The 24,771-nt window shown below is 47.7% G+C and overlaps 1 protein-coding gene across 4 annotated transcripts in view; it reads left to right on the top strand.

Annotated features, from left to right (window-relative positions):
- Window positions 1-23,735, top strand: part of Rnf10 (ring finger protein 10) — a 31,523-nt gene extending 7,788 nt beyond the window's left edge. Inside the window, exons 2-17 of one of the 4 annotated variants that reach the window (XM_021161828.3) lie at window positions 4,573-4,769; window positions 8,010-8,209; window positions 9,682-9,772; window positions 12,987-13,171; window positions 13,246-13,382; window positions 14,325-14,485; window positions 15,160-15,285; window positions 15,512-15,767; window positions 15,950-16,083; window positions 18,111-18,228; window positions 18,412-18,513; window positions 19,385-19,540; window positions 21,352-21,452; window positions 22,791-22,848; window positions 22,931-23,089; window positions 23,447-23,735. In XM_021161828.3, the coding sequence (XP_021017487.1) occupies window positions 4,573-4,769; window positions 8,010-8,209; window positions 9,682-9,772; window positions 12,987-13,171; window positions 13,246-13,382; window positions 14,325-14,485; window positions 15,160-15,285; window positions 15,512-15,767; window positions 15,950-16,083; window positions 18,111-18,228; window positions 18,412-18,513; window positions 19,385-19,540; window positions 21,352-21,452; window positions 22,791-22,848; window positions 22,931-23,089; window positions 23,447-23,520 (2,255 nt within the window). In that variant the 3' untranslated portion in view covers window positions 23,521-23,735. Of the gene's footprint in view, window positions 1-4,572; window positions 4,770-8,009; window positions 8,210-9,681; window positions 9,773-12,986; window positions 13,172-13,245; window positions 13,383-14,324; window positions 14,486-15,159; window positions 15,286-15,508; window positions 15,768-15,949; window positions 16,084-18,110; window positions 18,229-18,411; window positions 18,514-19,384; window positions 19,541-21,351; window positions 21,453-22,790; window positions 22,849-22,930; window positions 23,090-23,443 lie in introns of all 4 variants that reach the window. The other 3 variants (XM_021161826.3, XM_021161827.3, XM_021161825.2) reach the window with 3 other exon arrangements.
- Window positions 23,736-24,771: the final 1,036 nt, after the last annotated feature.

The raw sequence follows: 24,771 nt of genomic DNA, 5'->3' as shown, positions 1-24,771 counted from the left end.
AGACATGTTTGTTTGTTTGTTTGAGACAGGGTTTCTGTGTATAGTCTTGGCTGTTCTGGAACTCAAAGATCTTCCTGCCTCTGCCTTCCAATACTTTGATTAAAGGTGTATGACACCACTGCCCTGTAACTTGTTTTCAAACCTTTTTTTTTTTTTTTTTTTTTTGGTTTTTTCGAGACAGGGTTTCTCTGTATAGCCCTGGCTGTCCTGGAACTCACTTTGTAGACCAGGCTGGCCTCGAACTCAGAAATCCGCCTGCCTCTGCCTCCCGAGTGCTGGGACTAAAGGCGTGCGCCACCACGCCCAGCTTAATAATGGTTCTTAAACGCTATAACCTCCCTTGTAACCCACCACCCACCAGAGGTAGTAGAAAAGAAAGGCTAGGGGGAAAGAGGACCTGCTTACAAAGGTTATTGGAGCAACTTCCATCTGTTGTCTGGAAATTCAAAATTCAGTTCACAGGTTAGCAGCTGCAGCTCCATCCACTCACAGACGCTTCATGGATATACCAGTGGTCCAGTTCGGTATAGAGTTGAGCTACCAGACACAAATCAGCAGAAGTAGCACTACCTAGCAGAGACAGTCAGGCCTCAGACTAGGCTCGGGTCAGCAGGACAGACCAAGGAAGAATGCTGGGGAAGTGAAGATGAGAGAAGCCCTGAGGTTCATGGGCTCAGGAACATGCCATGGTGTGTGTGTGTGTAGGTCAGAAGGCAGCTGCAGGGTAAGGTTCTCTACTTCCACCCTGTGGGGTTGGGACTTGAACTTAGACTTGGTAGCAGTCACTCTGGCATGTTGGTCTATGTCTTCTTTCTTTCTTTCTTTCTTTCTTTCTTTCTTTCTTTCTTTCTTTTCCTCCCCCCCTCCCTCCCTCCCTCCCTACCCCATCCCTTCCTTAATAACTACAGAACATTTCTTTATTTTTCACTAAGACTTTCCCAGAGGATATAACTAACCTTGTCCCCATCCCCCCACCCCCTAGGAAGGGTTAGTGTGCTCACTGCTATAAAGCAGACTCAGATAGTTTCAAGGACTGGAACCAACCTTAAATGGCAAAAATGTTTTCTATTTGTATTATCATAAAAATGTTTAAGTAAGAAAATGAAAGTAAAGAAGCAGAGGGGCCACGGTGGCTTCAGGGTGACAAGATCATTCACGGTTCATGTCAGACATTCAATCTTGCCTTGAGTATAACAAAGTTGAAACAGGATAGCTATCGTACAAAAGGTTCACTACAGCACTCTGTATGTACCTGTTCCAAGTCCACCCCCAGCCCCAGTGCTTCCGACTCAATTACTTCCCAGCCTGTTGGGCCTGCCGATGGAGGAACATGTAGATCTTCTCTTCGATCCAGTCTTTGTTATATGGCTGGTATGTCTGTGTATCAGCTCGGTAAACCAGATAGCTGACGTCTGCCAGATCGTCAATGAAATCAAACAACTGACTGATATCGTATGTGATGGAAGGGCTGTTGGGATTCATTCTCTTCAGATGTTCTTCATCCATTTTTCAAACACCTTCCATGCACTCATTCACAGACTCATAGTCAGTGTAAGTCTGCCCTCTGGCCTCTTGGTAGTCTGTACTAGCTGCAGCCGCCACTAACACCTCCGCTGCCTGCCGCACCTACATCACCTTTCTTGATAAGCGTTGTTTTGCCTTTCACTTGTGTTTGGGTGTGCACATGTATTTGTGCATGCTCTCACCCTTGAATGCACATGTGAAGAATAGACATCAGTGATGGGCAGGAGACTCTCTCCAGTGTCTCCACTTTATTTTTTTGAGACTGTATCTCTCACTGATCTGGGAAGTTGTCTTTTTGACTAAACTGGCTGTTGATGAAGCCCCTGGAATCAACTGCGTCTACCTCCCCTGGAGCTGGAGCTGTGCACTGGATCCACCTAGTCTAATGCGGGTCCTCAGGCAGAGCCTCCTGCTTGCAGACTAAGCAGTTTACACTCAACTGAGTCTCTTACCCCTCCTTCCCCTCTGTCTAAGCTAGTACTGGCTTAGATAGTGTACGGACTCACGTTCCTTGTTAAAGTTCATTAGTCATGCCGGATGTTGGTGGCGCACGTCTTTAATCCCAGCACTTGGGAGGCAGAGGCAGGTGAATCTTTGTGACTTTCAAGACTATGGCCAGTGCTACACAAAGAAACCTTGTCTCAAAAAAGGAAAAAAAAAACTTATTAGTGATTTGTGGATGCTGGCAACAATTTCCTTAGTAAGAAAAGGAAAATGGACAGCCAGACCCAGTGGTGCACACCTGTAATTTTAGCACTTGGGAGGTAGAGACAGAACTGGGTTTCAGGTCGTCCTCACAAGTGTAGGGGGTCTGAGGCCGCCCTGGGGGGACATGAGACCCGGTCTCCCAGTGAAACTGAGCGATATTTGGTCGACAGATAGCCTGGAAGTATCTTTTACTAATTAGAGAAATTCAGGTTTACAAAGAAAACCAAAAATCTAAGTAAAGTAAAACTAGAAGCCATTGTTCCTTGTATGTGAACAAGTTTATTCAAGTTGCTACTGTTATTAACAGGGATGTGGTGAACTTCCTGTTCTCTTTTATGAAGCTGTTAGGATATAAATCAGTCATCATTAAGTTCTACAAAGCAACTTCAGGATATGTAATGGGCTTTTATGATTGTACTTCATAATCTCGTTTCACTTTGAATATTTGACATACTGTATAGACCTTATAAAACAATCTTCAGTACTGTTATGTGAAACTAGCAAAAAGACATTACTAAATGTATTGATCATGTTATCCTCACGGCAGGCAATTGAGTAGCCATTAATTGTGCTTTTGAAGAATAGGTAATTATTTTATGTGTGTGTTTGCCTGCATTTACATGTGTACCTTATTCTTGCCTGGTGCCTGCAGAGGTCAGAAGAGGGCATTGGATCCCTTGGGACTGGAGTTACAGACATCATGAACCACCATGTGGGTGCTAAGCTGAACCTAGGTCTTCTAAAAGAGCAACAAGTGCTTTTAACACTGACCCACCTCTTTAGACTTCAACTTTATTAGAGACAGCCTCCTATTTATATATTATTTACTTGTGGATTGAGGTAGGGCCTCTAACTGAAAATGGAACGTGCAGATTTCTGGTTAATCTAATGAGCCAGCTCCTTCCTGGCTCCTGGTTCTGGAATTACAGTTGTCTTACTTGCCTTCCATTAAATGGGTTCTGGGGGATCTGAACTCCATTGTGTGCTTCCATTGAATTATCCCCTCAGCTCCTTGGATTTTGATTCGTGGTCCAGGGAGATGGCTCACTGAGTAAGAACCTGGTGCCAAGCAGGATGACTGAGCTTATTTTTTTCCAGACCCTGCACATTGGCAGGACGGAACCCATCCAGAGTTGTCCTTTGCCCTCTAAATGTGTGCCGTGGCTCGTGTAAATAAACACATACACACATGCAAAATAAATAGCATGTAATAAAAAAAAATACAGATTTTATTTTATAATGAAGTTGTCCTAGAATTCACAGTCCAGCCCAGACTGATCTTAAGCTTGTCGGCGGCTCTCCTGGCTCAGTTTCCCAACGTTGGATCTGGAAGTCTGAGCCCCATGCCTGGCTGAGGACTAGGGATATATAAAACTGCTCATAACGTAGCAAGAATATTTTGTATAAGACATGGGGCAAGCATATAAAAGAAGCCAGGCCTAGTGAGCCCCTGCCTGCAGGCTCAGTGCTCAGGGCCTGAGACAGGAGGAAAGTTGAGGTTTATGACGGGGGTGGGGAGGGGAGAAAACACAGCACGTAATAATGTGCTATCTCACAGTTATTGCCAATTGTTTTATATTTTTATTTTTATAATCAAGTGGATGTTCTAAGTAGCTTGAACTGACCTGACGCGCTCCTGGAGCTCAGCGTGGGTGTGTTAACTCTGTAGCTTCCATAGCGTGTGGACGACACTGAACTGTCTGTGACAGAATGTCTCTTTGTCTCGGCTGTCCTGTAATTTACTCTATACCATGTTGGCCTCAAGATCCACCTGCCTCTGTCTTCTAAGTGCTGGGATTAAGGGGGTGTGACGTTATCTATGCCTGGGCTTGTTTTGTTTTTTTTTTTTTTTAAGATTTATTTATTATATGTAAGTACACTGTAGCTGTCTTCAGACACTCCAGAAGAGGGCACCAGATCTCGTTACGGATGGTTGTGAGCCACCATGTGGTTGCTGGGAGTTGAACTCTGGACCTTCGGAAGAGCAGTCGGGTGCTCTTACCCACTGAGCCATCTCACCAGCCCCTGGGCTTGTTTTTATGCCTGGTGAATATGTCTGCTAAAGCCTAGGCCCTTCCTCTGTAGAGCTCTGTATACACTCTATTACACTAAGGGCGGTGCCCGTCCTCTTCCTGTCAGGCCTGCAGACCAGGCACAACCTACCCTCCTGAGGCTCTTCCTCAGAGCACCAGTGCTATGGACTAAGCTTAGCTTTCTCACAGGCTGTGGAAAGGCCTATTTCCCCTTATTTAATAAGTTCAACTTTGCTGAAAGATAGACAGAAATTGGCCGTGTCTGGGAAAACATTAAACTTATTACTTTTATTTCTTTTGTTTTCAGATGGAAAGAACTCAAATGGATCCAAGCGTTACAATCGCAAGCGTGAACCCTCCTACCCCAAAAATGAAAATTTTAGCAACCAGTCCCGTCGCTCCAATTCACAGAAAAGCAAAACTTTTAACAAGATGCCTCCTCAAAAGGGCGGTGGCAGCAGCAAACCCTTTAGCTCTTCTTCTAATGGTGGAAGACGAGATGAGGTATGGAGAGAGAATGGCCTTGGTGGCACTGCCTGTCAAAGTGTGAGTGCGTGCAGAGCAGGCACCAGGCTGGCTATGCAGCTGGGGATGAGCCAGACCTGGGGCCTTGCCTCCTTTCCTCCCTGGGGGTCTGTGACACCCCTGGGGGAGGAGACAGGACAGCAGGTGTGTTGTACTTTATTGTCACTTCACACTTTATGTGCCCTCTGGAGCACTTGAGTAATAAAAGCCACACTAGTGGTGTCTATCTTGCAGAGTAAAATGCTGAACTCCTTAGTCTCAGACGCCCATCTGTAGGAGTTATCTGGTTTGTTTTGAGAGTAAAGGTTGATGTGAGGGATGCCCACTGCCTTTCAATCCTAGTTGCTGGATTTAGGAAGTCGCTGAAGTACTTATCAAGAAGACTTGTGCTGATTCCTGTGCTGTTGTTTGACCATCCATGCTGTGTGTGTAGCCATTACAGAGTGAGACAGATTGAGTAGATAAACTTAAAGAACTGCTTATCCTCCTCGTCTGTGATGTACCCTGAACAACCAAGGAGTCCAAGCAGCGCTGTAAACAGAGTGCTCATTGTTTTTGTTCTCTAGGGGCTAATTCTCTAGTCTGGCGTGTCAGTAACCAGTGTGTAATTTCCCTGATGGTAAGTGCTTATTGGATTAACCAGTGTAGGCAGGGAGAGAGGGGGAGGAAGAATGGCAGTGACGTGCCTAAGCGACTGAACTCGTAGTTGTTTGTTTGTTTACTTATTCTTGAGAGGGTTCACTGGATAGGCAGCCTGGGCCGCTGCGTTGGCGTCCTAAGGGCTGAGACTATTGGTTTGTGCCATCGGCCCGGCTGCAGAGGTAGATGGGAGAGATCTGAATGAAGCCAGGGAAGGGACACTGTTGGGACTTAAAGCAGCAGAGATGACTAGGTGATCCCTTCAGATGCTGTGAGGGTTTCTCTGTGTAGCCCTGGCTATCTGGTTCAAGGTCAACTCTGTAGAACAGGTTGACCTTGAACTCAGAAATCTGCCTGCCTCTGCCTCCTGAGTGCTGACGTTAAAGGAATGTGCCACCACCCGCCAGGCCACTGTTTCTTTTGGGGGTTTTGTTTTGCTTTTTTCTTCTCAAGTGTTGGCATTGCATGAATGAGCATGCTAAAAACCTCTACATTTGACTATACAGTGAAAGTATTACATTTGCCTTTGCTGGAGTTCCTTTTTTTTTTCTTCTTTTGCTTGCACATTAAAGTAAATAATGGCATTAAAAAACAGGTTAAAGGGGCTGGAGAGAAGGCTCAGCAGTTAAGAGCTCTGACTGCTCTCCCAGAGGTCCTGAGTTCAAATCCCAGCAACCACATGGTGGCTCACAACCATCTGTAATGAGATCTGATACCCTCCTCTGAAGAGAGCAACAGTGTGCTCATATACATAAAATAAATAAGTAAATATTTAAAAAGACGGCAGGTTAAAGAGGAGCCAGTGCTGGTGGCTCTGACCTTTAGTCCCATCACTAAAGCAGAGGCAAGCAGATCTCTAAGTTGGAAGTCAGCATGGTCTGCAGAGGGAGATTCAGCAGGGACAGCCAGGGCTACACAGCGACACAGCACGGAGTGCTAAAGGTTCAGCTCTGTTGGGGAGAACACAGCTGGACAGCTGGGGTTTGAGGCGAGCGAGTGAGCGGGACCCGTGTCTCCTGAGATCTTCCCACTGCGGTGCTCATCAGATCAGTGTCTCAAGTGAGGGCATGCTGACCTGGAGCAGCCCAGCGGTCGGACGGACAGACGGAGAGGAGTGGGAATGAGTGAGGAGGAGTTGTGGCTGTCTGCTCTGCAGTGTCAGTCGGTACTGTTTCCGTGCAGGGTTGTTGAGGACTCAGTCTGGACATTGGTTTCCTGCTACCTTTTAAACTGTGATTAGCATAGTGATTAGGTTTATTTCTTGTTGCAGCTAGTTCTTACCTTCATGCTCTAACTCTTATCAGTTTTAATTAATTGTCAAGAATAGTGTCTTAGGAGTCTTCTGGCAGTTAGCTGCTGCCCTCCACAACTTCACTGTGCCGGAACGAAACCCCCAAAATTATAGCTATAGCACGGAGGTGTGTGGAGTTGGCGAGAAGGTTCAGCAGTTAAGAACATAAGAGCTCTTAGAGAGACCTGAGTTTGATTTCCAGCACCCACAGAGGGCAGCCCTCAAGTACCTGTAACTCAGTGTCTTAGTCAGGGTCTCTATTCCTGCACAAACATCATGACCAAGAAGCAAGTTGGGGAGGAAAGGGTTTATTCGGCTTACACTTCCATGCTGCTGTTCATCACCAAAGGAAGTCAGGACTGGAACTCAGACAGGTCAGGAAGCAGGAGCTGATGCAGAGGCCATGGAGGGATGTTCTTTACTGGCTTGCCTCCCCTGGCTTGCTCAGCCTACTCTCTTATAGAACCCAAGACTACCAGCCCAGGGATGGTCCCACCCACAAGGGGTCTTTCCCCCTTGATCACTAATTGAGAAAATGCCTTACAGTTGGATCTCATGGAGGCATTTCCTCAACTGAAGCTCCTTTCTCTGTGATAACTCCAGCTGTGTCAAGTTGACACACAAAACCAGCCAGTACACTCAGTAACCCTGGCTCCAGAACTCCGGGGACTTTCCCCATCTGCGTGTGTGAGCACCTTCACTTGCCATTATGCATGCTCGGCGTGCATCAGCACTGAAGTTTTCAATTAGTTTTTTGAGAAAAGGTTTTTCTGTGTAGTCCTGACTGTAGCCAAGGTTGGCCTCCAACTTAGATCCACCTGCCTGTGTGTTCCAATGCTGGGAATAAAGGAATCCATTCCACACCAGCAAACTTTTCTTAAAGTCTTAAAGTGTGTGGGTGTGGGTGGGGGGGGTGTTGTGGAGTTATGGATGTAGATTTGACATAGAGGTAAAAGGTTTGCCTAGCATTCGTGAGACTCCAGGTTCAATACTAAACACCACCAATAAAAGAAGGCGGGACTATGGAGAGTTTATTGGCTAAGTTCCTCATGGTGCTACTATGTGACTAGAGAAGGCTGTGCAGGGCAGGGCTCTCACTGTAGTGCTGCTGAGCAGGGCAAACGGGACAGTCGGGATGCAGATGCTAGGGGACCGTCTCCTGTCCTCCCTGCCACGCACGGCTTAGGTGAGGTTCAGTGTTCTCAGCCATGTGGAAGGAAGGGGCACTGTGCCGATGTCTGCTGTCAGTGGGTAAATTCTTCATTCTGAAATGCTGTCATTCTTTCTAGGTAGCAGAGGCTCAGCGGGCAGAGTTTAGCCCTGCCCAGTTCTCTGGCCCTAAGAAGATCAACCTGAACCACTTGTTAAATTTCACCTTTGAACCACGTGGCCAGGCAGGTCACTTTGAAGGCAGTGGGCATGGTGGCTGGGGGAAGAGAAACAAATGGGGACACAAGCCTTTCAACAAGGAGCTCTTTCTACAGGCCAAGTGAGTACCCCATCCAGGGCAAGGGTGACCACACTGTGAGGAGGACACCTCATCTAACCAGTCAGGGGGAGAAACACAAAGGAGAGTGTCCTTCTCTCTGAGGGAGAAGTCTCAGTGCTTGCTGTGACTTATGGGACCAGGAGTGGTGTGTGGACTCAGGCTGCTGTTGAGTGGACTGCGAGGAGGTCATGGATGCTGAGAGGGGAGAGTTTTACTCCAGTGCTCACGTGCTGAGCCTAGCAGAGGAAGAACTGAGGTGCAAACAAAAGTCTTCCCAGGAGCCCTCAGGACAGGTCTCAGTAGGACAGATGAGCAGGCTGACTCCTGGTACTGGGCTGCTTCCCTCTGTGCAGCTCTCACAGGTGTTTCTTAGACTGTGAGGAGGAAGAGGAGGTGCCTTGGTTCTCTCTAGACTTGGACCCTAGTTAGCAGGCAGTGTTGATAAAATGTACAAAGTTAGTACTCTGTGGGCTGCAGGGCTGGCTCAGGTTCAGAGCACTGTTTTTTCTTGTAGAGAACCTGGGTTTGATTCCTAGCACCCACATGGCAGCTCACAGCCATTTGTAGCTTTAGGTCCAGGGCATCTGATGCCCTCTTTTGCAGCTGTGCACAGACAGACGCATGCAGCCAAAACACTCAGACACACACATTTTTGTTAACCTTTATTTTTATTTAAACAAAATCCAAAAAGGAAAAAAAGGTAGGCACTTCGTTTTTCCAAAGAATTAATTGTGCGTGTGAGAGGATGTATGCGGCTATCTATGTGCATATGAGTTATGCATATCCATATCCTGAGTTGGAGGTGGGCAGACTTGCAGTTCCCTGCGAGCTGCAGTTATTGCAGCTGGAAGCCCCCTGGCATGAGTGCTGCCAATCTCTGTAAGAGCAATGCTTTTCCTTAAACTGCCAACTCTAGCGTTTACTTGTTTGCTCCTGTGTGAACCTAGTGTGCATGTGAGAGCCAAGAGTTACAGTTCACAGTCCTAGGAAGATTCAGAAACAGAGAAGATGGAGTAGGCAGGAAAGTGGTTTCTACCCATCCCTTCCCCTTTGCTGAGTCATTAGACGTAAGATTGGACCTTGGGTATAAAGCACCACTGTGTATTTTGATGGGGATTGCTCTCAAGTGATTGGTAACAGCTTTCTCCTGCCTTAAAGATGATGAGCTGTGTTCATAGGGTCCAAGGGTTGAGGGAGGAAGTCTCAGTCTGGGTTAATTTTAGTTCAAGGGAGGACAACAGGGAGCTTGTTAGGGCTTGGAAGCAGAAGAAATAGTTTATGGATTTGGGTGTCTGCCTGCTGAGACTGGACTCCATGCAGAGCTGAGGCTGAAGTCTGTGGGTTATGCAGCCCCATCCTGGCAGCCACAGCTGCTCCTGGCCAGCATCTGAACTCTGAGGTGGGGAATTCCTGTGAGGTCTTGGGGTGATTTTTGACAGATTGCTTTCTGCCTGTCTTTCCTGCTGTTTTAGCTGCCAATTTGTGGTGTCTGAAGACCAAGACTACGCAGCTCACTTTGCTGACCCTGACACCTTAGTCAACTGGGACTTTGTGGAACAAGTGGTGAGTGGCTTTACCAAGTTTTCTAAGTCATTAGAGGGAGCGAGCCAACTAAAGGCTGCCTTTGAACAGCAGCTGTTAGCGCTGTTAAACGTGGGCTATGTTTTCTGATTGGTCTTTGATACCAGTTAGGATATGGAAGGCTTTTCTCTAAGGGTGTGTCTTAGTCAGGGTTTCTATTCCTGCACAAACATCATGACCAAGAAGCAGTTGGGGAGGAAAGGGTTTATTCAGCTTACACTTCCATACTGCTGTTCATCACCAAAGGAAGTCAGGACTGGAACTAAAGCAGGTAAGAAAGCAGGAGCTGATGCAGAGGCCATGAAGGGATGTTCTTTACTGGCTTTCTTCCCCTGGCTTGCTCAGCCTGCTCTCTTATAGAACCAAGACCACCACCCACAAGGGGCCTTTCCCCCTTGATCACTAATTGAGAAAAGGCCTTGCAGCTGGATGTCCTGGAGGCATTTCCTCAACTGAAGCTCCTTTCTCTGTGAGAACTCCAGCTGTGTCAAGTTGACACAAAACCAGCCAGTACAATTGACCCCTTGTCAACTTGACACACAAACACATCACTAGTAAGCCTCAACCCTTAGTTCTTATTCATCCCCAAGATCTAAATAACTTTAAAAGTCCCACAGTCTTTACATATTAAAAGTTCAATCCCTTTAAAATACCCAGTATCTTTTAAAATACAAAGTACTTTAAAATTCAAAGTCTCTTAACTGTGGGCTTCACTAAAAAACTTCCTTCAAGAGGGAAAAATAAACCATGCATGGTGGCACATGCCTTTAATCCCAGTACTTGGGAGGCAGAGGCAGGTGGATTTCTGAGTTCGCAGCCAGCCTGGTCTACAAAGTGAGTTCCAGGACAGCCAGAGCTATACAGAGAAACCCTGTCTTGAAAAACAAAAAATGGGCTGGTGAGATGGCTCAGTGGGTAAGAGCACCCGACCGCTCTTCCGAAGGTCCAGAGTTCAAATCCCAGCAACCATATGGTGGCTCACAACCATCCACAACGAGATCTGGCGCCCTCTTCTGGAGTGTCTGAAGACAGCTACAGTGTACTTACATATAATAAATAAATCTTTTTAAAAAAAGAAAAAAAAATAAAAATCAAAAAAAAGGGGGGGGGAATCAGGGCACAGTCACAATCAAAAGCAAAGCAAAATTCAATCTCCAACCATCCAATATTTGGGATCCAACTCACGATCTTCTGGGCTCCTCCAAGGGCTTGGGTCACATCTCCAGCCATGCGCTTTGTAGCACACACGTTGTCTTCTAGGCTCCAGCCGCCTGTACTCCACTGCTGCTGCTGTTTTTGGTAGTCATCTCATGGTATTGGCATCTCCAAAACTGTAACTTGGCTTCAACAATAGCCTCTCATAGGCTCTCTTCATGGTGCCAAGCCTCAACTCTTTTTGCATGACCCCTTCATGCCTTCAAAACCAGTACCACCTGGGTGGCCCTTACACATTACCAAGTCCCGCTGCAGCTGGAGTACAACCTTGGCTATCTCTAAAACACAGCCTCTTTGTGCTTTCAGAAAACACTTCCCAGAAGATGTCACCTCAACAATGCTGGTCTCTTCTTTTTTTTTTTTTTTTTTTTTTGCACACTTTTTTTTTTTTTTTAATTTATTTATTATATGTAAATACACTGTAGCCGTCCTCAGACACTCCAGAAGAGGGAGTCAGATTTCGTTACGGATGGTTGTGAGCCACCATGTGGTTGCTGGGATTTGAACTCCTGACCTTCGGAAGAGCAGTTGGGTGCTCTTACCCACTGAGCCATCTCACCAGCCCGCTGGTCTCTTCTTAATCACTGCTAATTTCTTAGCTCTAGCTAACCAGCATCAATAGTCCCAGTAATGTAAAGGTTTTGCTTTAGTAGTTCTGGTATCTTGTTAATCACAGCTGATTCTTTAGCCCCAGCTAATCAGAACCACAGAATAATCAAACTCCAAAATAGCAATGGCCCTGAAAAGAGTCTTTAATTTTCCCTCTGAAATTTCACAAGCCAGTCCTCCATTTTCTGCACTGTTCTCAACATTATCTTCAAAGCTCCTACACAACATCTGACAGAGCTCCATTTTTTTTTTTAAGATTTATTTATTGATATTTATATGTAAATACACTGTAGCTGTTTTCAGACACTCCAGAAGAGGGAATCAGATCTCCTTACAGATGGTTGTGAGCCACCATGTGGTTGCTGGGATTTGAACTCCGGACCTTCGGAAGAGCAGTCGGGTGCTCTTACCCACTGAGCCATCTCACCAGCCCCCTGACAGAGCTCTTAACAATGAATGGATCTTCTAGCCCAAAGTTCCAAAGTCCTTCCACAGTCCTCCCCAAAACATGGTCAGGTTGTCACAGGAATACCCCACTCTGCTGGTACCAATTTGTCTTAGGGTTTCTATTCCTGCACAAACATCATGACCAAGAAGCAAGTTGGGGAGGAAAGGGTTTATTCAGCTTACACTTCCATACTGCTGTTCATCACCAAGGAAGTCAGGAGTGGAACTCAAAGCAGATGAGGAAGCAGGAGCTGATGTAGAGGCCATGGAGGGATGTTACTTACTGGCTTTCTTCCCCTGGCTTGCTCAGCCTGCTCTCTTATAGAACCAAGACTACCAGCCCAGAGATGGCACCACCCACAAGGGGCCTTTCCCCCTTGATCACTAATTGAGAAAGTGCCTTACAGCTGGATGTCCTGGAGGCATTTCCTCAACTGAAGCTCCTTTCTCTGTGATAACTCCAGCTGTGTCAAGTTGAGACAAAACCAACCAGTACAGGGTATATAAGCAATAAAGGATCTACCTACCCCTCTTTGAGGAAGTCATAACCAGGAATCAGTTAGAGGGACAGTTACTCTTGACTACCTTGGAGAGAAGCCTGCCAGTAGGCAGGCAAGCATGGTGCCAGAGCTCACATGTTAATAACAACCACCAGACCGAGACAGAGCTGACTAGGAATGGGGAGGCTTTTGAAGCTTCAACATCCACAAGGCTACGCCTCCTAATTCTTTTCAAACAGTCCCACCAAATGGGCGACATTGTCATTCAGACTCCATAGGCAGAAGAGTTCTTTCCTGCTGAGCAGTTTCTCCAGCCATGTCTGCTGCTAACCATCTTGGTGAAGTGATGAGGTGCAGAGAGAGGCATCTGACTTTGCTGGCCCTGAGTCAGGGCTGAGCTGTGACGCTGTGTCATTGTGTTTCAGCGCATCTGTAGCCATGAAGTGCCATCTTGCCCAATATGCCTCTATCCACCTACTGCGGCCAAGATAACGCGCTGTGGACACATTTTCTGCTGGGCATGCATCCTGCACTATCTTTCACTCAGTGAGAAAACCTGGAGCAAATGTCCCATCTGCTACAGCTCTGTGCATAAGAAGGATCTCAAGAGGTAAGACTGCGGGGTAGGTGAGACCCTCGGCTGCTGTCTCCCTGCTCTGCTTCATCCAGACGCCTTTGTCTCAGTGTTGTCGCCACAGAGTCTCGACAGTATGCTGTGGGGGACACCATCACCATGCAGCTGATGAAGAGAGAGAAGGGAGTGTTGGTGGCCCTGCCCAAATCCAAGTGGGTGAATGTAGACCATCCTATTAACCTAGGAGGTGAGCACGAGGGGGGACTAACCCTTAAAGAATAGAGCATGCATCTTGATAATATCAGAATTTGCCCCTTGGCTAAGCCAGTTTTAAACTACCAGCATGAGAAGTTGTCTGAAAACAAGGGCAGAGGATGTGGCACAGGACCAAGTGGTTGCCGAGTACACAAAAATCCGTACGTGCAGCTCGCAGCACTGGTGACAGAGCAAGAATACAAGGAAGAAACCAGCCATGGTAGTGCACACATGAGATCCCTGCACTTGGGAGGCTGAGGCAGGAGAATCACAAATTCATTTTCTCCCTTGGCTGCATACATAACAAGTTGGAGACAGTCTGGGCTTCATGGGATACTGTCTTAAAAACTAAAGTCCTGGGGCAGGCAATGAGGACATAATTCACCCACGACCCTTCCCTAAACTGTAGTCAGGTGTCCTCAGCCCACTCGCTCCTCTCAGACTGGGATTGGCTGTGCTTGGCTCACAGCTGTTGGTGGATTTTGTTTTGTGTGAGACAAGGTTTCCCTGTACCGGAACCTGCTTTGTGACCAGGCTGGTCTCGAACTTACAAGAGATCTGCCTGCCTCTGCCTCCCAAATGCTGGAATTAAAGGCCACCATGCCAGAGTCCCTATTGTTCTTTTAAAAACTAGAATATAAGATGGCTGGATGATCTAGGTTTGTCCTGTCGCCAATGCCTCCTTCATTCTTAGAAGACCATCTTCCTGAGCATTTCTGTATGGCTAGACCTACGGGCTAACATGTTCTCATTCGCAAACATGCAGTGCGGCTGGGATGTCTTCTGGCTGCTTAGGTCTTTGAGCTAGCCCAGTTTAGGGTAATTGTTATATTTCTAGGAGGTTCCACTGTTAGTCCCATTTTCTGCCTAGGGCAGAAGAGGTAAGAGACAGAAGAGGTGTGGGACAGTTGTGTTCTCTGTGGCTTTCCTGCAGATGAGCAGCTCAGCCAGTACTCCAAGCTGCTGCTGGCCTCGAAGGAGCAGGTGCTGCACCGGGTAGTTCTGGAGGAGAAAGGAGCGCTGGAGCAGCAGCTGGCAGAGGAGAAGCACACTCCTGAGTCCTGCTTCATTGAGGCTGCTATCCAGGAGGTCAAGGTAAATAGATGGGAGCTGCAGACCAGCTTCCCGGAGCTCCAGGGAGGGGCTGAAAGGCCAGTTAGGTGGGAATGGGAAGGAGGGCATGTGGAGAGCTTTCAACTTTGTGGGGCTAAGCCACAGCCCCGAATGGTTGTCCTGACTCACTGTGACAGTGGGGTTTCTGCTTGAGCTGTATTCTTAGTTAATTAAGCAAGGCGATCTTTCTACTTGTCTAGGAAAAATTCTTTTTTTTTTTTTTTTATAACTTTTTTTTTAAAGATTTATTTATTTATTATATGTAAGTACACTGTAGCTGTCTTCAGACACTCCAGAAGAGGGCACCAGATCTCCTTACGGATGGTTGTGAGCCACCATGTGGTTGCTGGGATTTGAACTCTGGACCTTCGGAAGAGCAGTCGGGTGCTCTTACCCACTGAGCCATCTCACCAGCCCGGAAAAATTCTTATATTTAGTTTTCAAGTTGTTTTGGGAAATGTTGTGGGAAGAGTATTATGGTTTGCCCATCAGGCCTTAGCAACACTTACTGAAGATATTGGAGTAAGTAGAATTGGCCAAGGAAGGAGTAGCTCCTGTGTCCTCTGCATCAGGGATTCTTAAGCTTGAGCCATGAGAATCGCTGCTTGTCCTTCAGAGTGAGTCTGTTTGGGTCTTCTTTTTTCTGGTGGCCTTAGATTCGGGAAGAAGCTCTGTCAGGAGTGGCTGGAGGCGGAGGGGAGGTCACTGGTGTTGTGGCTGCTCTGGAACACCTGGTGCTGATGGCTCCCCTGGCCATGGAGTCTGCTTTCCAACCCAGGAAGGTCAGTGTACCCGTCACAACGAAGTGACTTGTCCTTCAGATCCCGCTGTTGTGAAGAAAAGATGGTGGCTTGGCTGTGTCCTCATGACTAGATCTGTCACCTTTTCCAGGGGTGGTACTGAATAGGAGAGCTCAAGTCAACACCTGGGGAGCATAGCTGCCTCTGCTGCATTGTTTCATGAAACAGAACATGGGACTTCGTGTTGACCTAGGGTTTGTTCCAGCAGGGTGTGCTGGAGTATCTGTCTGCTTTTGATGATGAAGCTGCACAAGTTTGTTCTCTGGCCCCCCCTGGTCCTCTCGCCCTCCCTTTGGTAGAAGAGGAGGAAGCAGTGTCTGAACCAGAAGCCTGTGAGGATGCAGAGGTAGCCGATGACAGTCTGGGAGAGGGGACTGTTGGTCCTGAGATGAGCCAGGAGAAGCCCATCACTAAGCCAGGCTTCACCCAGCTCAGCAGCTCTCCGTGTTACTACTTCTACCAGGGTGAGTCCCCAAGGAAAAGGGAGGGCTGGGCTGCACTCTGAACAGGGCAGGGTGTCTTTGCTAGGTCCTGGGGGTTGGCTCCCTGCTTTCCAGCAGCAAGCGGGAATGGTGGGCCTGGCTGGGAGAGAGCGGTCCATGCTGGAGACTGGCCAGGGCTTGCGTGATAGAGCTCTTGTCTTTAGCGGAAGATGGACAGCACATGTTCCTGCACCCTGTCAACGTGCGCTGTCTTGTGCGGGAGTACGGCAGCCTGGAGCAGAGCCCAGAGAAGATCTCAGCAACCGTGGTAGAGATTGCTGGGTATTCCATGTCTGAGGTGAGGTTTTCTAGAGAAAAGCACTATGTGATGTTACCATGATCTCTTTCGTGTAGGCCTCATCGGAGTGAGGCTGCAACTGTTTTGTTTTGTTTTGTTTTCCGAGACAGGGTTTCTCTATATAGCCCTGGCTGTCCTGGAACTCACTTTGTAGACCAGGCTGGCCTCGAACTCAGAGATCCGCCTGCCTCTGCCTTCCAAGTGCTGGGACTAAAGGCGTGCGCCACCACCACCCAGCGGCTGCAACTGTTGAGGCCTCAATGTACTCATTTGTTGTGGTTCCTTTCTTTGTTTGTTTTTGAGTCCGGGTCTCTCTTATGTAGCCCTGGCTGTCCTGGAACTCGCTCTGTAGGGCAGGCTGGCCTCAGACTATTACTTGGCTTTTGCGATGCTCTCTCATGCAGCCTAAGCTATGATACCTGATCTTCTGATCCTCCTACCTCCACCTCAGACCTGCTCAGGGCTGTTTCTGGTTTGTTTGTTTTTTAAAACTTATTGTAATCCTGAGTAAGCCCTACATGCCTCCCTGATTGTGCTAGGGTTCAGTGCAGTGTATCCTGTCCTGTGTCTCATGGTCAGTGCTACAGTTTGGGGTACTGATATCTTACTTTTCATTCCAAATGAAATTTGTTCTTGTCCCATACCCCTGCACACACACCCCTTTACATTTACTTATATTTATTTTATTTCTTGAGGCAGGAGCTCAGTATGAAGCCTTAGCTACCCTAGAACTAGCTGTGTAGATGAGGCTGGCTGAGCTCTAGGGTTAAAGGTGTGCACCACTACACCCTGTTTTGTCTCCTTTTTTACTTCTGGAAAGGAATGTTCAAAAACCCCAAAGTCCTTGGATGCCTTAAGCCAGGTTGCATGGGTATGAAATAGGTTTTCGGTTTGGAAATAACTTTGAATTGTGTGATGGTGATTTACCTATGTGAAATTTTGCCATTCAGTAAATATGCCTGTATTGGTACAGAATTGTATTTATTGCATGAAATAAATACAGAAAAAGAGTAGAAACTTAAGTTAGCAGGCTTTGGTTTCCAGTGTTCCGGGTCAGATTCCCTCAGCAGGGCCGTCCGTCTCTGTGCCTTCCCTCGAGCATCACTGCTGGCTCTGTTCATGGCTCCCAGTGTGGGCTGTTTGTTGTTTTGGTGTCAGCAAGTCCTCTCTCCCTGTTTTTTTTTTTTTTTTTTTTTTTTTTTTTTTTTGTGTGGTTTTTCGAGACAGGGTTTCTCTGTGTAGCTCTGGCTGTCCTGGAACTCACTTTGTAGACCAAGCTGGCCTCGAACTCAGAAATCCGCCTGCCTCTGCCTCCCAAGTGCTGGGATTAAAGGCGTGCGCCACCACGCCCGGCTCCTCTCTCCCTGTTCTGAGTGTGAGTGTAGACAGTGAGAGATAGTGGTCGGCTTTAGGCCATTCTGTTAGCAGGCTGTCTACTCCCTGTGTCCTAAGTTTGGTGGATGTCTTTTATTTTTTTTATTTTTTATTTTTTATTTTTTTTTTATCTTTTTTTTTTTTTTTTAATTTATTATATGTAAGTACACTGTAGCTGTCCTCAGACACTCCAGAAGAGGGAGTCAGATCTCATTAAGGATGGTTGTGAGCCACCATGTGGTTGCTGGGATTTGAACTCCTGACCTTCAGAAGAGCAGTCGGGTGCTCTTACCCACTGAGCCATCTCACCAGCCCTTTTTTTTTTTTTTAAAGATTTATTTATTTTTATTATATGTAAGTACACTGTAGCTGTCTTCAGACACTCCAGAAGAGGGAGTCAGATCTCATTACGGATGGTTGTGAGCCACCATGTGGTTGCTGGGATTTGAACTTTGGACCTTCGCAAGAGCAGTCAGGTGCTCTTACCCACTGAGCCATCTCACCAGCCCTGGTGGATGTCTTAATGCAGGCTGCACGTAGGGTCTGGCTTTCTATAGAGCAGTGGCAGCAGCGCTGTCCATTTAGTTCTGGTGCTGGGTGTGTGTGTTGGGATCCTTTGTTCTCAAGTAGTTGAGCATTGGTTCTGTTTGTAGGATGTTCGGCAGCGTCATAGGTATCTCTCTCACTTGCCACTCACCTGTGAGTTCAGCATCTGTGAACTGGCTCTGCAGCCTCCTGTGGTCTCTAAGGAAACCCTAGAGATGTTCTCAGGTGAGAAAAGCCCATTGTCCTTCTCTGCTCAGAACCCAGTGTGGGAGGTGGGGCTTGAGCTGTATGCTGAGACACGGGATGCATCCATCCATCTGGTCTGCTGTCTCGCTGGCTTAGCTGTGGTCATCTAGGGAGAGTTAACGGCGGCTGATCTGTCTTTCTTACAACTTGACCAACCCACAGACGACATTGAGAAAAGGAAGCGTCAGCGCCAAAAGAAGGCTCGCGAGGAGCGTCGCCGAGAGCGCAGAATTGAGATGGAGGAGAACAAGAGACAGGGCAGGTGTAAGTTCAGAGCTCACGGCTGCTTACTTTGCCTTGTGGGAGTCTATGTGGCCCCTTGCCTGCCTGCGCCCTGCCAGTGGTTTCCATTCTTCCGGGGTAAGGTAGTAAAGGTGATAATGAACTGTTCCATGGTAGGGAAGTCTCTAACTGCTGACTGTCTCAGATAAACCTGACCTGCTCATAGGAGGGCAGGGGCACATGCAGGATTCAGGCGTGAGAGAGAGAGAGAGAGGAAGAGGGAGAGGGAGAGGGAAGAAGAGAGACCGCTCTGCTGAGCTGGGAACAGTTTCTGATTTGACTCCAAACCAGTCATTAGATCCAGGGGATCAGTGTGACTGGATCCTGGGCCTGTCAGATGAGAATCAGAGGCCACTCCAGGCTCAGAGCGAGCTCATGCCCACTGTGGGCTGCCTGAGGAGACATGGGAAGAGAGTCAGAAGACAGCAAGGATGTGAGTGCTGGCTGGAAGGACCTGGCTCCCTGCTTCTGTCCATTAGAGTGGTCAGCACAGCTTGCTCTGGTGACCGAGGAGTGAGGATGTGCTTCAGCTTCTACAACTCTGTGGCCGACACACACCCTAACTCTGAAAAAAACAGATGTCTCAAGAGAAGTTTGTGAGACAGTAGCTCAGTTAGGCCTGGCTGACCTTGAACTGCCTACCCCCCAGAGGTGAAGGTATAAAGGTTTGCGCAGCATCCAGTCTTTGGAGGGGAGGATCCTGACATAGCTTAGGCTGCTCTTACTGCCTGGGCCTCCTGTCGGGATTACTGTAGAGTAAAGCAGAGACAGCCTGATAGTCATTTGTCTCCCAGGCCATTAGAGCAGCTCTGACCAGCTGTGTACATGGACCTCCATTGCCTTTGCTTTGCAGATCCTGAGGTCCACATTCCCCTCGAGAACCTGCAGCAGTTTCCGGCCTTCAATTCCTATACCTGTCCCTCTGATTCTGCTTTGGGTCCCACCAGCACTGAGGGCCATGGGGCCCTATCCCTGTCTCCTCTGAGCAGAAGTCCAAGCTCCCATGCAGGTAAGTAGTTGATATGTGATGGATTCTACTATTTAGAGCTCTAATTTAATTTTTAAATTTTATGTGTTAAGAGTTTTTTGCCTGTATGTATATATGTGTACCACATACATGCCTGGTGTATGTATATGTGTGTACCACATACATGCCTGGTGTATGTATATGTGTGTACCACATACATGCCTGGTGCTCTAGAGGTCAGAAGAGTGTCCAGTCCGGAATTGGAGTTAATGGATGCTGGGAACCAAACTCAAGTCAGTCTGCAAAAAGCATGAGTGCTCTTAGCCATGGGCCTTGACCATCGTAAGCAAACTTTAGTGTCTAAATTCACAGCTCTAACCAACCTGGCACATTGCAGTATTTAAGTGAAAGACTTTTAGAGTTAGTCCTAAGCTACATTAATTCTTAGGTTTGCTTCTGACTTCTTAGATCTTGTGGCTTCGTAAAGCCTGCATCATTTTTCTGACCCATCTGTTCTGTTTTCTCTTTTCTGATTCCCATGTTTAATGTTTATAATGTCCTTTCGTAATATTGATTGTAAAAGTCAGACTTACTGAGTACATGGTAGGGAAATGGCTTAATTAAAATTTTATAGGTTGGGCATGGACCATTGCTTAGGTATGCTGGGCCTTGGACATCAGTCATCAGTGAAGAACAGCCCTGCAGACTTGCCTACGGGCAGGCCAGTCCTACGGAGGCCTTTTCCCGACGGAATTAAGAGTCTTTCTTCATAGATGACCTTCGTTTGTGTAAAGTTGACATAAGAAACTAGTCAGCACAGACCTGAGACTGATGATCTACAGGAGCTTCAGTGGCAGGAATGGGGGCTAGACCATGGTTCTTAGAGACTGTAACCATGATGTTTCCCCACTGAGCTGGGAAGGAAGCTGCTTCGTGAAAGGATGCTGTGGAGCCCTGGGTACACTGTGGGTCAGAGTGCTCGTGCTAGGTTTAGATTGGCAATTGTGGATTTCTAAGGCAAGAATAGTTTAGTTCTCAGAGTGAAAGTGTCGAGTAGCATTGGGTGGGTGTGGTGTGGAAGGACCTGCTACTAGGAAAGAGACAAGGTGCCCACTGCCCGGTGCCCACGGCCTAGCAGTGCCTGCAGCAGTGCCTGATGTGTGGGATGCATCAGCTGTAGGTGAGAGAGGATGGACTGCTCCCGAGGACTCTGTAGAGGAAGACTGACTTGGTGTGTGTCTTCAGTCCTGACTGCCAGGGCATCATGGCCACAACAGTGATCTGGATGTTTTGTCTGAAGTTGTCCGTCCACATAAAACCAGTCCACAGCAAACATCTCAGCTTGGAGAGCTAGCAAGCCTTTTAGTTTTTATTTCTTAGACAGTCTTGCTATATCACTGGCTGTGAACTCACTGGTGCACCTGCCTCAGCCTCCCAAGTACTAGGATTACAATAGTTACGAGCCAGCCTTTGTGAGGGGTGTAGCATTTCCTAAGGAAAGGGCTGTCTGGCCGTGGTTGCATGCCAGTGTTAAAGGAGCTTTGAGAAGCCTCTTGTCTGCGTTCACTGGTGTAGGCAATGCCTAGTGCTCTGGAATAAGAGCAGGGCAGGATTAATATTTGAACCAAGGCTTACTTTTTCTTTGGGGAGGTTATGGCAGTTATCCATACCTGATTCTGTTCACCTCCCCACCTCTTCCCCCTCCTCTCTGAGGCAAAGGCTCACTCAGAAGACCGGTCTACACCTCACTATATTGCCAGAGTGGTCGCAGGCAAGGGCCAACATGCCTGGCTCTCATGGTTGTTTCTCATTAAAAGGATACTTACGTAACCAGGTTTCTGATTTCCTTTCAGACTTTCTGCTGACCCCTCTGTCACCCACTGCCAGTCAGGGCAGTCCCTCCTTCTGCGTTGGGAGTCTGGAAGACGACTCTCCCTTCCTATCCTTTGCCCAGGTAAATCTTTTGCTTGAGAAAGCAGCTCATGGGAGCTCTGCTGCTGTCTGGGAACCTAGTGCAGCTGTGAGAGCTGGCTGCATGTTGGAGAGGCAGCCAGAGCCAGTGCATCACCCACACCACCACCACATGCACAGTGCTGAGAGATTGGCTCAGGACAGAGCTCATGGAAGTAGTTGAGAATTCAAGTAGTTTTAATTATTTAAGATCACTAAAATCTTATAAAATGACCACAGTGAAAGATAAAGAAAGGTAAGTGCAGGCCTGAAATCCCAGCACTTGAGTGGTGATCAGAGGATGAGGAATTCAAGCCAAGCCAGGATACAGAAGACCCTGTCCCAAAAATAGAAGAACTTCAACCAGAATAGGTTACCCTGTGAAGCTAGCACCTCTTAGCACAGCACACTTCATCTCGAATAATGTGTCTCACTTTGGGACACAGGTGTCAGGGTCAGGCAGGCTTGCTTGAATTCTGTGCGGGGTGGGGTGGGGTGGAGAAGTCATGTACTTTTTAGTGTAGTAGCCCATGCCTACCCAGGCTACAAATCAGGAGAACAAATTCTGGTAGGTGCTGTGGGGCACATTAGCAAACGAAATACAGTAGAGCTGGCTTTGATCGTGTGAAATGAAGGCAGTTCTTGTAAAGGCAGAGGGACTGTTCGGATTTACCATATGTACAGAAAATAACTGTGCCACGGCTTATGACTGCACCTGAAAGGCAATATGTGCGTGCATGAGTGTGCAAAAAAGCACTGTAGGGTTTTCAGAGCAGGAGGCTCAGTATATGCATGGCTTTTAAAACTAGAAGGTATGCTACTTGTGGTAAACACCTTTAACCCCAGCACTCAGGAGGCAGAACCAGACAGATTTTTGTGAGTTTGAAGCCAGTCTGGTCCACAGAGTGAGTCTGGTCAGCCTGGGCTATGCAAGGAACTCTGTTCTTTCCTTACTCCCAGAGGGTTAAAACAAAGCAATCAGTCAAACAGACAAAACCCCTGGGGGACACGGTATATGCTTGAGGTCTCTATGCCCCATATTATCCTAAGACTCACATTGCCCTGACTGGTTTTGAATTGTAGGCAATCCTCCTGCCTCAGCCTCCCCAATTCTGTGGTTCTTGGTGTGAAGCAAGCACCATACCCAGCTGGCTGATGTACTTAGGTGCTCCAAGAAGGGCAGGGAAAACCGACCATCAGAGCAGGGGTTCCTGACTCATGGCTGAGGAAAGCTCTTCCACAGCCCTCTGTCATGTCCATGACCGACGGTACAGAGGCCTGTAGACAGTTCTGTGAAGCGCTGTGGTGGCACTTACATTCTTCCTTCTGTCCCGCTTGGCAGATGCTGAGGGTTGGCAAAGCAAAAGCAGACGGGTGGCCCAAAACTGCTCCAAAGAAAGGTGAGAGCGGGCAGACGGCAAAGGCAGATCTGAACAACCCCTCTCAATACAAGGGTTACAATTTTAACACTGCCCTTTTCAGATGACAATAGCTTGGTTCCTCCTGCCCCTGTGGACAGCGATGGGGAGAGTGACAATTCTGACCGTGTTCCTGTGCCCAGTTTCCAAAATTCCTTCAGCCAAGCTATCGAAGCAGCCTTCATGAAATTGGACACACCAGCTACTTCAGACCCCCTCTCTGGTAAGGGCCGGAAACTCACTCAGCTCAGAGCTCAGGCTTAGCCACGTGTGCTGCCGTTCCTGCCCGGGTCAGTGGCAGGTACCAAGTGTCAGCACGGGGCTTATTGTCCACCCTAGGTGAATTCTTAAGGTCCAGAAGTGGACTTCTGAGGAACTCTTTTATTATGTGTGCGTACCATGTGCATGTTTGATGTTTTGGAGCTCAAAGGGATCAAATCTCCTGAACTGGAGCTGCAGATGGCAGTGAGCTTCCCTATGGGTGCCGGGAATCAGCCCATCTCTAGCCATTTCACCTCAGTGCCCACAGTACATGTGCCTACCCTTGTCTAAGTGCACTCTCGCTGTTTCCCCTCAGAAGACAGAGGAGGGAAGAAAAGGAAGAGACAGAAGCAGAAGTTGCTGTTCAGCACCTCGGTCGTCCACACCAAGTGACACTATTGCCCAGGCGCCTTCTCCATCGGGTTTCCTCTCTGTGCTTTTGTTTTGCTGCTGTAATTTTTAAGTATTTGAGTTTGAACAGATTGATTAGCTTGGGGCGGGGGGAGGGGCTTTCCACAAAGTGAGGGGGAACCAAGAAAATTTTAAATACAGTGTATTTTCCAGCTTCCCCTCTTTACACCAGAATAAAGTATTGACACTCAACATGAGCCGCCTTCCCGACAAGCATATTCATTTGTACCTTAACCCTTGTGATGTTAATTTTCTCAACCCAAAGTGAGCTTGGAGTAGTCTTCATCCAGTGGGACAGCACTGCTCTGCTGCAGGTTTTTCTCCTGGGAAGTGGCTGTGCCACAGGCAGTCACCCGAAATGTGAGGGGGAGGCTGTGCCTGTTGATTCCCCTTCTTACCAAGAGAGGTTTGGCCCTTTCACAGCCCCTTTTTCTTAAAGGCCTCCGAAAAGGTGTTTGCATGCCTGTCTGTTGGTCCCTGCAACTGGAGTCACTCTACATTTGCTTGTGAGCCTGTGTAGGAGCTGGAAGCTGAGCTTAACTTGTTTAAGTGCCCGTTGTTAAAAGGCGACAGTCAGTTGTAAACCATCCGACAGGCAGGCAGAGAGAGCTACCCAGGACACTTTCAACAAGGCTGCACCTCCCAATCCTTCCAGCTGGGAGCTGTTCTCATTCACAGCAGCCCACCTCCCAAGGCCAGGAGTACACTCATGCCTCACTGGGGCCTGCTGAAAGGCACCTGAGCCAAGATCCCCTGCTATTTGCAGTCCTAGGACACAGTGCTGAACTAGATCTTTTTTTTTTTTTTTTTTTTTTTTTGGTTTTTTGAGACAGGGTTTCTCTGTGTAGCCCTGGCTGTCCTGGAACTCACTTTGTGGACCAGGCTGGCCTCGAACTCAGAAATCCACCTGCCTCTGCCTCCTGAGTGCTGGGAATAAAGGCATGTGCCACCACACCCAGCCCTGAACTAGATTATTCAAGTGTAGCTGGAGATTATTCACTAATGTTTCTGCTTGAACCCACCTCACCTGTAACACTTTCTCTGTGGAACCCTGGCTGTCCTGAAACTCTGTAGACCAGGCTGGCCTCAAATTCAAGAGATCTGCCTGCTGGTGTTAAGATTGCAGAGGTGTGCCACCAAGCCCAGATTTACATGTGGTCTTATATGAAGGGTCTAGGAACATTTCAAACTCATCTCGAACCACACGGGGAGCACATTCAAGGCACGTGCACA

Source organism: Mus caroli, unplaced genomic scaffold (assembly GCF_978045245.1).
Source record: "Mus caroli unplaced genomic scaffold, Mus_caroli_1 scaffold_4, whole genome shotgun sequence".
Taxonomy (NCBI): Eukaryota; Metazoa; Chordata; class Mammalia; order Rodentia; family Muridae; genus Mus; species Mus caroli.
This window is presented reverse-complemented; position numbering and strand designations above follow the sequence as displayed.